General features: G+C 45.8%; 1 protein-coding gene across 4 annotated transcripts in view; it reads left to right on the top strand.

The window, feature by feature from the left end:
- The first annotated feature begins 1634 nt into the window (after nt 1–1634).
- The window catches only part of GRIK2 (glutamate ionotropic receptor kainate type subunit 2), a 721691-nt gene continuing 709330 nt past the window's right edge, over nt 1635–13995 (top strand). For 3 of the 4 annotated variants that reach the window (XM_065911321.1, XM_065911323.1, XM_065911324.1), the window contains exons 1-2: nt 1635–1712; nt 6816–7222. In XM_065911321.1, coding sequence (XP_065767393.1) covers nt 7108–7222 — 115 coding nt within the window. In that variant the 5' untranslated portion in view covers nt 1635–1712; nt 6816–7107. Of the gene's footprint in view, nt 1713–4702; nt 4778–6815; nt 7223–13995 lie in introns of those variants that run through there. The other variant, XM_065911322.1, reaches the window with a different exon arrangement.

Here is a 13995-nt window from a genome sequence, read left to right as displayed (position 1 = left end):
AGGGCCTGCAGTGGCGACCCCGGGTGGACTGGTGGTTTTGCTTGCGAGCCGGCTAGCGTTTGTCAGGAGTAAGTTTCTGAGAGCTTCAGGGCTGGGCTGAGTCAGGCGCTAGCCCCAGGGTGTGGAGGGCCACAGGGCTGCGTCAAGAGCTTCACTCCACCAGGACTGCAAGAAAGGAAGCAGCATAAGGACCCAGGCTTGCCTCCAGCTCAGACAGCCAGACCCTTGGGGGTGCAGGGTCTCTCTGCTCCCGGAGCTTAGGAATCAGAGATTGGAGTGTCCCCAGGGATGAGGGCAGCTCCTCGGGATCTCACCAGGCCCCCTCCTTACACGGCCGGTTTGCAAACTGTCTCCCGGCCCAGCGTGCCAGGCCTGCTGCGGCTCATCCTCACTTAAACTTCCCAGCGAGTCCCGGCTGCTTGCCAACTTTCTCTGGGGGCAACTTGCGAAGTCTCTGCTCTAGTTAATATCGTAGGGCCGAGGATAAAATAGCGACGGTATTGAATAGATGTTGACTTTTCCGACCCAGAGGAGTGGAAATCGGGGATTGTTTGCAGAAGCAAATCGTTTCTACTCAGAAGCTGCGGGAGCCGGGGTTGCTCGCCGCCGTCGGCCCCTCCCTAGAAGCCGGGCTTCGAGAGAAGTCTCGGAAATTCAGGCACCCCTCCCCAATTCGGGCCTATTTAAGAAGTCTACTAGAGATTTTAGACCGGCGGCCGCCAGGCCTGGAAGGCTCCCCTTGGCTTCTTTCGCCAGTCTTTGAGTCTGAGACCAACGGTTCGGCGCCCACCAGATCTTGAACCCAACTTCCTTCTGCGATTAATTTGGGTTGGGAGGTCAGGGACCTCGGAGGAAAGTAGGCGTCTGCCACTGAGGCTCCAGACGGACTCAGAGACTGTCCGCTGGCCCTCCTGCCCCCAGCCCCGACTCTCGGGATTGTCCTGTTTTTAGAGATGGAGGCGGGGAGATGGGCGCCGTGACGGCGGGTCTAACGGGGTACGGGTACCCGGGGGAAGCCCACCGGTAGGGTGCGCTTGAGGTGGAGGTGGGGGAGGCGCAGGTCAGGGTTTTTCTCATAGGGAAATGACAGAAGTTGGACTGAGAGGGCCACTTTGGAGACTACCAGCTTGCTCGCCAAATCCTGGCAGCAGAGTAGATGCGTTGCTATGGTTTCGGAGAGGTATAAAAGCCACCGCCCAGAACCAAAGGCGCGCGAGCTCCTTCTACCTGTTGTCCACCACCCAGGGCCAGGCAAATCTCTTGGCGATTTGCATCACTCCCTAACCAAGCATCACGTTTCCAGGCGCCCCATCTGAGTAGGCAGGCGTATGCGGTGGGGGAAGTCCAGGCCGGGGAGTTCATGATGTCCAAGTGTGTGTGGGCGCCCCGAATTTTCTCACCTTAGCTCCTACGGTCCAGGGGCGAGCGCTGCGCCCTGGCGGCCGCGACGGCCCGGAGCGTGCAGGGACCGCGGGGAATAGAGCGCGGCGCCTTTAAAGCAAGAGGCGAGGAACCCCCGCCAGGAGGCGTGTCTGTCTCCGCCGCCGCCGCGGCTCCGCGGTCTCCGTCTCCGCGCCGCCGTCACTCGCGCTCGGCGCCCGCGGCTGCGCTGCTCCGTCCGGGAGCCGGGGACTTCCCGCCCGACCTCCTCCGGCTGCTCCTCCCCGAGGACCACCCCTCCCCCTCCCCGCCCACCTCGCCCCCGGCGAAAGGTAAGGGCTTCCCTCGGGTGGGCTCCGCTCCGGGCCGCCTCCGGAGACGTCTGTCCCCACGAGGACAGGAGACCCGGGGTGGGCGAGGGGCATTTTCCGCCTGGAGAGGAAGAAGACGCGGTGGAGCCGGGTGCTCTCGGGGCACCCGCTGGACCGACTAGCTGCGAGAGGCTTTGTCCCGCTCGCCTCAGCCAATTCCCGTCAAGGATGCGACTGGCTCGGTTGGCTGCAGGCGCTCGCGTTCTCCCTATAAAATAATAAGTGGACGTGTCAGGAAGTGGCCTCAGCTACTGGGACTCACGCGAGGCGAAGAGAGACAGATGGCAAGAAGCTGTGTGTCCGCCTGCGGGTCTGACCAACTCCCCAGCCTCCCTTCCATCCGCCCATTCATCTATTGACCCTGCTCCTTAATTCCGTGCTGAGGAAGTACAGACATTCATTTTAACTGGTGCCAGCCCTAAGAGCCTCTGAAAAAACTCAGAGGGTGTCCCATTAGGGTGAGGGGAGTGGTGTTACCAGGGTGGATCATAAACGTCAAGAACTTTTAGTGACTCTCATCCTCTGATATTTTTACCTTCAAAGAGTTCTTTACTAAACCAGGGGACCTAGCTGAGGCATCTTAGAAAATGATTTCCAATTTAGGGACTAGGAGAGGTTAGAAAACTTAAACTACTATCTTGATGGTAACGCACAGATTATCTTCTCTCCTTTCTTCATCTTCATGCTGTAAGTATCATGTCATCAGAAATTACCTTATGGATTGATGGTTATTTTAATTTCACAACAGATCATGATTCATTTGAATCTTAGTTTGTAGTTTAGCTGCTGAAGATAGGCACTGATATTTCAATCTTGATTTGTATAAGTTCATTACCTTGTAACTTTTTATATAAATCATTCCTGTAACCACCAAAGCAGCTTCCAGTGGCCCTAGGAACTTATTAAACAAACAAAATGAATCACACAGAGGGAAGGTGTTAGAGAAATAAATGATGCTAGAAATCTTACCTGTTTTCTTCTGTTTAAACCCATTAAAGATTACACAGTTCTGAAATTTTTTAAAAAAGGTTCCAGGTCACGTAAATCTATTCCAATTCAATTTCTTAATTAAGATACACTTCTTTTCTCATCTAAAAATTAATTAAGCTCTAAATGTCATTAATCATCAATGCAGCAGAATGTTGGTGTAACAGCTGAAATGTGTTCAGAATCACAAGGGATTGCATAGCATAGCACTCATAGTTAGGAAGGGTGAAGTGCAAATATGCAACAGTGTGCTTTTAACTGATATCAGCTCTGACATTATTCTCTGGCACCTCTAATGCCATGGATGAACAGACTGTTTATTTTAGCTTAGCTGCAATACAACAGGCCACATGCATGGAAGAATAGGTCAGGTGTTACTATAAGATGAGGTTTTTCAAATGTCACATATCAGCAGGACTTCAGTGACAAGTCAAGTGGAATTCTTAGAAAAAAATTCCATGTGAAAAACTGAAATATAGATATAACATGAAAGAACCTTTGAAAAACACCTTTGAAATTCAAGTTGTCCTGGGATATGTATTTGCTATTTCTTGCAAAAGGTAGAGGCATTGTCTTTTTAAACCTTGTGCTGTAAGGATTATTACACATTTGTACATGCCCCAGCAGGTGGCAGCTAACTAGAATAAGATTCATTTTCACTGGGAGAATAGAAAACTAAAATTGCTTCTCAAGTAATAGTGCCCAAGAATAAGAGGTCATTAGTGTCAGTAAATATAAAAACAGAGTAAAAGATGAAGCTAATGACTTTTTTTGTTGTTGTTATTGGAACAAGCTCTGGGTGAACATGGAATGCATTTTGTTCTTTGCTAATTTATCATGGGCTTGATATCTTTCATGCCAGCCTTCTATCTGTGTGGTTTCTTTTTTCTTTTCTTTTTTAGGCTTACTTTTAGACACAGCTCCTCTGTGTATGTGTGTATATGTGTGTGCGTTTGCAGTTTGTCGTCTCTGCTTTGACCTTGGAACCTACAGAGCTCTGGCTTCTGAAAATAGAGGTTACCATATGGTTAAAATGAGAAAAAAAGCAATCAAAACCATGGAATAAGGTGTATAAACCTCAGAATTACTAAATATATATGACTGTCTGACACCACTAGTGTTTTTTTTTCTTTTGAGGAGCAAATTACAAATTTAAAAGAAGAGTTAAATATGATCAGTAAATACTATGTAATGACTCTATCAATCCTTCACATAGACCCAAAACTATGATGTATGGTATCAGTATTGTGGAGAAACTTGTAATAACTTCAGAATTGCCAAACTATAAGACATCTTCTACACCATCAAATCATTTTGTTCTAATATTGGGGAGGTAATTTTAGGGGTTTTATTGTTGTTGTTTTTGCCCCGGGAGTGAGTGAAGTTTAATGAGAAAGAATGAGAATTAGTCTGATAACCCTGTAACAGATGGAAATCTGAAGGTGAAGAATTCTAAAGCAATAACTAGTTATACATTTTAGAAATGTCTTTAGCCACTGAACACTGACAGAATTATTCAGTGTTCTGAATTTTGGTGGTCTCTCAGGCAGTTTTCTGTACTGAGAAACAAGGAGTTTAGTGCTCATGAGGGGACTCACAGTTAATGTAAATGAATGGCTTTTGTAGTAGTATGCCTTGGAAAGGGATGGCTATTGGCACATCCTGGGTATGCTAAGCAATCCCCATTAAGTCACACTGAAATATATACACAACACAGTTGACAAAATAGTCTTCTTGAGAATGTGAACAATGTAATAATTCAAGCTCCCAGAATCTGTATAGTAGAAATATGCACATTGTCACTTCCAATGGTACATTACCCATTCAATGTACTACTTTCACTGTACTGCTCCAAAATAAATCTACGTCTGAAGCGCTGTCCGCGGTACTGAAGAAAGGTCGTCTCTTGTCTTGCAGAAGTTCAATTGGACAGGTGGAGTTGCTGTCTGTGGTGTTGAAGTCTTTCAGATTAGCTGATGGATGTAAATGAACCTAATTTAGCATATGTGCAAAACTGGTTCTTTGGGGACCAATTAATGGTAAGAAAATTTTGCTATAGACTTTTTACTGCCCAATTTACTATGTAAGAACTTCATGAATCTGGAAGCTTGATCTTTCAGTACAGCTAGACACCCAATAAATAATCTCACAAAACCTAAATAGTTTAGGATGCTAGTTTTAAGTAGAAAAGTTGCAACTGTAATATCAAATGCCATTTTGTTAACAGAATATATGAACAAGGAGTTATGGTACATTTTGTTTTCTCAAGTTCCATCAAATGCTAACTGTACTGCAAAACTGCAGTATTTTGATTAACCACATCAGAACATGCTATTTTTAGGTAGAAGATATCAATTATATTGAAATAAATAATAAGAATTTTTTTTTTTGCCCTGGCAATCATTATTATCTCTCCTAGGATCAAACAGAAGAAAAGGACAAATAGAGTGGAATAAATGAGACAGCAAATACAAGACAGGGCATGTTGGGCTGCACGTGCTTTACAAGAGATATTTTAAACATGGACTGAAGGAGTCGCTAGATACCCTTGGTTTTAGCACAAGGTGTTCCCTTTAAAGTGCTCAAATAGTCAGATTATTTGATTGAATTGCCTGCTACACTGCAGAACTAGCCATTCATGATACTTATTTTTGACACTGCAGATATGCCTCCATTAAAAAAAAAAAATCAATGCCCACCTAATGCCTTTGCAGAATGTAGGTTTATTTTCAAATCAGCATTTTAAACTATCTTAAGAAAAATAGATTTAAAACAGATTTAAGAAATCTTGCTATCTAGAAGAAATACTTCTCATATCACTCATTTAAAAATGAGGTATTCTTCAAATATGATCTTATAACTTTTCCTAAGGGTTAACATATGTCCTCTTAGTTGGTTATGAAAAAGACATTACTTTTAAGGTACAGTTTCAGCAATTTGCCTTTTGGGCTTCCTATCACTTAAAAATATTAATATATAGTAATATATTTATCACTGTCCAATTTATTTTCACTTACTAATGTAACTATTATGGTTGGATATTTTACCTATATGCATAGAGGACTGCTAAAATACAAAAGAAAATTTAATTATGTACTTTTTTCCTCGAATAAATTGTGAAAGCCAAGACAGTCACTGTCTGGGGACGCTGATTATTCGTATCAGAACACTAGAAAATAATAAGGCATTTTTAGACAAAACCATGACACTCAATACCGCTTAAGCTACAATTCCATATTTCATGTCTTCAAGAGAAAGATATTCAGAAAATCAAAGTGAGAAGAAATTTGGGCATAAATTATTGAAGACTTTGGAGTTTGCTGCACCATTTCAAATATCATTGTATTTTAATATATTCACAATTATTTTAAGATAAGGTAAAACATGGGAGGGGAAATATGATTCCTTCATTTTATTTCAACATTTCCTCCCTAAAAGTCCACTTGCAGAAATGTATTTTTATTGCTAGGTAGTAATCAAAGAATGTCTCACTCAAGTTTTTAAAGACTATCTTTACCTCTCCAATAGGATTTCAGTCTATATTAATGCCTAGGCAAAATTCTAAAAGTATAAAAAGACCCTCCTTTAGCCTAAAAATGTTACATTTGCAGTAAATTTCTCTGTTTTAGACCACTTCTTTATTTACAACTCCTAGGCAAAGTGACTTTGACTCAGGTTGTCATTTATTAAAATTCATCAGTTGATAGAGAAAGTCCACTTGCATGCCTCAGTCACTATCTTAGTAAAGACTTTTACTGGAAATAAAAGCACATTTTTTCTCCACGTAAATAAATCCAACTTCCTCCTTGCAACTCAAGGTGGGCGACCAGACTGGTTGCATAATAGATACTGGGAAGCTCACTGGCAGGAAGCCTTAAGAGGCAAGCAGCTATCTCAATTTTTCTCACTTAATCTTGGCTTCACGTCAAAGCTGTGCAGCAGTGCAGTAGAATAGGGCCTGGCGAAACCTTTGCGAGCAAAGCGCCTTTTGTGTTGGGACCGTGGATCGCTCCCGGCGCCTCGGCGGTTTCCAAGGCTGGATTTCCTATTGATTTTCCTCCTCCTCTGCTTCCCCAGGCTCGCGCGGCCGGACATTGTGGGTGTGCGTGCTGGCTTTCTCCCGGATGCTCCCCGACTAACATGGATGTCCCACCATCCCTTGCAGTGGAAGGTTGCTCCTTGGCGCAGTGAGTGAAGAACATGCAGCGATTGCTAATGGGTTTGGGAAGCGGAGACTCCTTCCTCTCTCTGTGACCATGCCGTGATCGTGTCTGCGGCCACCACTCGACGCATCCTCATTCCTACCCAAACCGGGAGCCTAACGCTAGATCGGGGAAGTGGGTGCCGCGCGTGTGGACACAGAAACACCATGAAGATTATTTCCCCGGTTCTAAGTAATCCAGTCTTCAGGCGCACCATTAAACTCCTGCTCTGCTTACTGTGGATTGGATATTCTCAAGGAACCACACATGTATTAAGATTTGGTAAGATTCCCCATCCCTCTCCATCGCCTGCTAGCCGGCTCAGAGGCAGCCGGATGTAAACAGGCGTGTTGGCTCTGCTAGGCGGGTGGGCTCGGTACATTGCGACCTGTTCCCTGCTCCGATGCTTCCCGGGGTTTGAAAGGACCCAATTGTGCTTTTCATTTCATTTATTTCCCCCCTTTTTATATATTAAAAAAAAAATAGCCGCGGGAGGATGAAGCGAGTGTCAGTGTGTGGTAGTGGTCGCTGCGTTTCCTCCCCACGGTAGCCGGTGTCGGAGTCGGTGATGACGCTGGGGTGCTGCCAACACCGCTGCTCCCGCCTGTCTCCCCGGGAGCCTCCGGGCTTGGCTCGCAGCTCCTTCCCCGAGAACGTGAGCGGCTGGGGCTACACGCGGCTGATTGCCCGGCTGATGAGTTAGTATCTGGTAACTCTTTGGCAAGTTGGCGCCTGTCCGCTTCCGCGTGGGACCTGGACAGGTACGCAAGTGAAGGGCGCTAATCTTTTTGATTTGTCATCAGAGAGAGCCTTTTCGGTTAATCTCTCCATTTTCTCAGTGCCTGGTGCCTTTATGGATACGCGGAGCTTTAAAAAAATACTGTTCTAAGGTTGAAGGTACTTAACACCGGGAGGCTGCTGTTTGAGTGAAATAGCGTCAGAAGGAAGGGTTTCTGTCTGTTTTTAACTTGTGAGTCCTCTCACAGCTTGCTCGCAGTGCCTCCCAGACTAATACATGATGAACAGTGATGATAGAGGCCAAGGGAATCTGTGTATGGGAGCCTAAGTCTGCACCTTTGTTTCACTTGTAGCATGACTTAAAAAAAAAAAAGCTGAAATGGCCATTATATATTAGGGGAATCCATTGTTTTTCCTAAGGAATCAGGTTTCTTTAGGGCTTCAAGGAAAATCTAAACATGAGACTCCAGTGGAAAGGTTGGCCAGAAGATTTACTTGGAGGAAATGAAGCGTGGGCAACACTCAGCCTCTCTCCACTGGCCAATGGAGTTTCAGAAGGAGAACTAGTCAGGAAAAGTTTCCTAAGTAGATAAGAGCCAGAGAAGAGAAAGCCAGGAGGGTAAAGGCTCCCACTGTGGGCGCCTCCTTTGACAATTCAAGTGGATTTAGACCAAAGAGTGCAGGAAACCATATAATCCTGAGTATGTGTCTTTGAGATAAAAGCAGATACATTAAGTCACTCAAATTTAAATCAAAGAGTGATTGCCTGCATTTCCCATTATGTCAGCAGCATCTTCTCTCTTGTATGTTTCTCATCTGCTTTTTCTATAATGATAAAATTTATCATCTATCTGGGGCTTTGTGGAACCTGGGTAGGAATGCTTTCACATAGGAGAAAGGGAACCCTTCCTTCCCTCCCCCACCAATACATAGACACACCTGAAGCCCACAGGACTGGTAATGAGAAAAGACAGTAAGTGGATTCCTACTGTTGTAGTTTTCCTGCTTTCTGCATGCCTTTAGATGGTACTTAAGCACGTTGCTCTTAGCAACAAGAGTCCACAGGAATGCTTGTTTCCTTGGATGAAATTCAATGGGTCCCTGTATCATTGGAAACGTGTGTGTGTTCAGTTGCTCTGCTTCAAGCATTGTAAGTGCCACAGTTTGGTAGTTTTGCCCAATATTTTGAGTAATACAACCTACTTATTTGGAATACCGAGGTGTCTTCTGAACTGTTTGTGAATGAGTGTCTTAGTGCGTTTCAGGACTAAGGGGGGGAAAAGAAGAAAGCTGGGAGCCGGAAAACGGCCACCAATACTCTAAAGATTTAATTATTGCTGCTCTGGTCTTGCAGCATAATATTTGCTGAATCATTAGATTGTTACATTCGCTGATCATTTCATATCTTCATATTAAAAATCCTGGCGACTGTAGCAGACTGTGTAGCAGCTTTCCAAAAGAGCTGACACACACACAAAATACATTTTCCTAGACCAGTGCTTACTAAGAATGTTCTAAGAAATAGGGGAGTAGGAAAACACCTTCCCACCTGTGCCTTGCTACCTTAAACCAACTGTCCAGTTTCTAGATAACCTGTTATTTTCTCCATTAACTTCAAACATCTTCCATGCGGAGATCCACTTTCTCTGGTTTGTGACTCGAGTTGAGTGGTGAAGGATTGTGTACATTATAACCATTGGAACATTTCCCTGATGTAGATATTTTGATGCAATGGCGGGAGTTTTATTTTCTTGTGGGAAAAACATGTTCTGAATGAAGTGGAGGTTGGTTGCGCGCCTATGAGCCGCTCTTGAGAAATGTTATTTTCAACTTCAACTGAAAAGGCGAACCAGAGCTTCACCTCTGGCCCGGAGCCTTGGAAGGGAAGGGGGTTGACTCGCTAGTGAAGCAGCTGCCTCTGGGACGCGGATGAGGAGGTGGCCTCCAGCCCCTTCCCCCTCTGACCCTGGAGTGGCCTCTGCCAGCCGCTCGGCGCCTCCGCAGCGGCACTATAGCAACCGCGGGCCGGGTTCGGCTACCGCCGGATCCTCAGCCCCCTTTCCGGTAGGTGGTGGAAAACCACCTTCGCGGGCTCTAAGCAGCCCTTTCCTGGTTTCCCCCGTTCCCGTTCTGACGGTGACTTGACCCTGCGTCCTCCTACCAGCGGGTGTGGATAGGGGAGCAGCTTAGGGTGCTGACTGCTACTTGCCGAGTCCCTCGCTACCCCCGCCCATCTTCGGGATGGATGATCAGTCTCTCTCTCGCTGTCTCTCTCACAAACACGCGCGCGCGCCGATAAATGCACTCTCGGGAAGCACGTCCACCACTCTGGCACAACGACTCCTTTTTGGTTCCCAGGAAAACTTTGAGCAGTCGCGTGCGCCAGCGCCTGTATCCCGGCGCCCCCTCCCCCCCGACTGACCTGGGGCTGCACACCCGGGCCTAATACTCCGAAGGTGCTTTGCAAACCCCTCCGGGAGACCGTCTCCCGAGCGCCGACTCCAGGGAGCTTTCCCGAAGCTTTCGGGCAGCCCGGGGCGATGGGGGAGCGACCTGAGGGTCAGCCTAGGCTCAGCTCCTCGCCCGTGGGCGGGCCGGCGCCGCGCCTAGGGTGGGTCTGGCGGATTCCCCTCCCTCGATCTTGGCTTGGCCCAGCCTGCCTTCTCCGGGGCGACCACCCAGCGGGCGCGTGCACACGGCGGAGCTTGGACAGTTAGGGGGGTAGTTTCCCCGCCCCAGGTTAGGCCGAACGTCCGGGGGTCGGCGTTCGCGTGCGCGGAGCTGCCACGCCCCCGCGGGCCCGCTCTGCTGCGCCCCGGCCCGCAGCCCGCGGCGGGGGCGCGCGGAGGCAAGGAGGCACCTTTGTCTCCCCGCAGCTGCGGCCCGGCCCAGCCGGCGGCTGGAGGGGCGCAGGCGGCATCCTTCCGTCCCCGGGGGCGTGGGCCCCACTGCCTCCTTCTCCCAACGTGACGGCGGCTCGGAGGTCCTTGAACGTTTCTTTTGTTACTTTCGCCACCCTCTCTTCCGGGTCCGCTCGACCTCTGCTCCCCGGAAAGCAAGGGGAGGAGGAGAAGCCAGCTCGGGAGCGGGCTCCGCGCAGGGCTAGGCGTCCGGCCCGGAGTTTGGGGGGGAAGGGAGCTTCGGTATCTTCTTTAAGCAATCAGTCCCCAAACCAGCACTTATTTAGGCTCTTTGAGGTCGAGTTGATCACATTCCTTATCTGAAATGGCATTTCGAATGCCAAGAACGAAGACGTGAACCCAAACTTTCTCCCAAACTCGTGGGCAGCTTCTCCAAGAGAAGAGCTGAGCTGGTTTGTGGTAGGCCACTGATTCCCTTCAGATGCCGACCTGGCTTTTCTCTTGGGCGTGCCAGTAGGGCGGCTTTCTTAAAAGCCTTTCCCAGGCGAGGGCTTCCCAGGACGCGCTCGGACCTCCTGGCACCCTGCGCGCTGGCCCTGCGTCCGCGCACACGCGTCGCCTTCTCGTGCCCAGGCCGAAGGTGAAGGCCGCCAGCTCAGGGCCAGCCCAGGTTATGAAGGCCACAGGGCGAGAGGGGACGGAGTGGGTTCCTAGGGAATGCCCCTGCTTAGTGGCTAGTTCATGTGCCCCCAGATATAATAATTAGCAGCAGATGTACTACATCACAGAGGAGTGTGAGCGAATTGGCTGGGCTTGGAAGCTGCCACTCTCTACAAGTTCTTTGAAAGAGATTTTTCTTCCTTTGGGAGGTGAGATGGGCGGGAGGGAGGAGTGGCCTGACATCTGGAAGCTGGAAAACTGGCTCTTGGGAGGCGGGGATGGAGGAGTACCGGCGGCTACTGAGTGAAACTGATAAAGCCCCGAACACCTGCTCAGTTGAGCTCTGGAAAGCAGGGGAGGGGAATCTTTCCAAGAATCGCCAACACTACTGCCGCACCAAAAAGAAAAAAAAAATCTGTTTTTGACATAAGTTCCCACTTATTCTTAAAGCTTCAAAGAATAGCTCTGATGTAATCCATCAACGGAGGCACACTCATTTCAGAAAATGACGTTGAAAAATGATCTTTCCGTCCTCTAGAAATAGCACCCCTTCTCCACCCAGACACATGGAACTCAACTCGTTTTCTGGCGTTGTGAGGTTGTCTTTATGCAGTGAGCAGGGGTTTGTAACATACAAACAGACAGACCACCTTTTGCTTTTTAACTTAAGTCAAGTGATCATTGCAGTGTTTTCATTCCCTGAATTCTCAAATGACACTGTTTCAACATTTACTCAGCACAGGGAAGTTAATGCTCCCACACAAAGGAGGAGCGTAACATAGACCAAACATGGGATGCATCATTGATTATCAGGGCCTTTTCAAGTCTATTCACCTTTAAATAAAGGGTTGCCTATGATAATGATGACATATTCTTTGATTTTCTTTTAATTTTGAAAATTTCTGATAAAGAAGATGCCTTATTCTTTTGTGGTAGAAAGTCAAGTGAGAGGAATTTATTTTCTTTCTGTTCTTAGGATTTTACTGTGTTATTGTGGTTCCAGTTCCGTTTATTCCCTGGAAATTATTGATGTCCATTTTGACATATCAGAATAGAAAGTAGTTTACTGTCTTTCAACTGTACTATCCTTATATCACTGCATCATTAATCTGCATTAAATCATTAATCTACTGCATCCATAATACCTGGGGTTTTTGGAAGATCCTCGGTTTTCCTCTGTAGGATGGTCTGAAATATTGAAATGGAATTGTTGTTTTGCATTTGGGTGGTGAACCCATCTTCTATGGGTTTTCAATTTGTAATCCAGTTCTCAAGGTACTAGAATTGCTTCAAATGAAACTTAAACCCTAAATCTTAGCATGAAAGGTAAGGTCAAAAGCCCTTGAAAGGGAAGGAAGTAGGTGCTCGTCATCCTTATTGACTGGTCTAGATTAAACACTGAAGAGGAAGATTTCAGTCTGATAACGTCATAAGGCTTCCTGTTTTTCCTTGCTGCTTCTGCTGACAATTTTGTAAGGTAATTAAATTGGCTGATTGAAGTCAGGGGTGGTCATGGGGTGATAAAGACCATTTGGATTTAATGGAATTTAAAACAACAGAGCCCTGAACACAACTCTTACCGAACAAGAATTTTAATGGCCCATTCTGGGTGCTGACTAAATAGAACGCCCTTAACAAGTTTAATCGAAAGGGCAAGGCAGATTAGCTCTATATAGTCTTTATAGTTGAAGATTGTGGAGTTAAAATTATACCTTTAAAAGACTCATTAATGCATTTTCAAGATTTAATGTAGGTTAAATAAGCTTTCTTCAGACCTTCACCATATACTGTGAACCTAGGTTTAGGACCAAGTTTTAATAAGGAAATACCTTTAAGAGCTCACTTCATAAATGGAACTATATGTGTTTTTTATTTCAAAAATAAAAGACATTTAAAATTCTTTGAGAGGATCCAGGGTGTTGAGGGTAAGTGTTGATGATGTCTTTTCTTTTCACTAACTGAAAAGAACAAATTTGACTTTTCTTTAAACTTTTGTTTTTGGTTTTTTTTTTCTTATTAACAGAACTTATCTGTACTAGAGAAGATAGTTATTTTGTAGAAGTTATTTGTAGAAGATAGATACATGCAAAAATAGTTAAAAAAAAAAAAAGTTCCTCTGCAGTTTCAGTGGAGTCCTGGATACTTGACCTTGGTTTTATGCTCTTTTTAATCCTTCCCTTGTTTTTCTTAATGAAACGTCTCTGTTCAGGTTACCATACTTTAGTGCATTCAGGTTCTTTCTGCCCCTGAAAAGGACAGTTCTTTGGTTTACATTGAGAACACGTTTAGTGACAGTCCCATGGTGAAAGTCAAGCCTCAGTCTCTTATGAGATTGTCCCTTCCAGTTGCTTCTTGTCTTGTGAAATTATCTTCCCAAAGTTGCCTGTTCCTTTGATTATTCCAGAAAAACCTGAAACCCAAGTTTTTACTTAAAAATCTCCCCAATTTAGATTGTACATATTTTTAAAAAATTGTTAAAAAAATTCCAAGTTGACCAAACCAAAAGCACTCAGCTAGATGGGAGGTGGACTCAAAGTCACCAGTTTTCACCCTCCTGCCTACCCCACATTCCCAGTCATTCTTCCTTGGATTACTGGCTTCTTTGTCTCCTGCCTCACACCTTTAGAGCCAAACATTTTATATTGCTGTATTTTCAAAGTGACAATTAGCTTATCAGATAAAACTGATATGGTAAAATTGAGTGGGAGGTTAGAGAAGACCCTTAAAATTTTTCTGCAGGATTTTTTGTTTTCCATTTTATTTTTCTATTTGGGCTTCGAGTCTCTTCTCCATTTA

The sequence above is a fragment of the Muntiacus reevesi genome, chromosome 19 (assembly GCF_963930625.1).
Source record: "Muntiacus reevesi chromosome 19, mMunRee1.1, whole genome shotgun sequence".
In the NCBI taxonomy this organism is placed as follows: Eukaryota; Metazoa; Chordata; class Mammalia; order Artiodactyla; family Cervidae; genus Muntiacus; species Muntiacus reevesi.
Note: the sequence above shows the minus strand (reverse complement) of the source record. Positions and strands in the feature narration are given on the sequence as shown.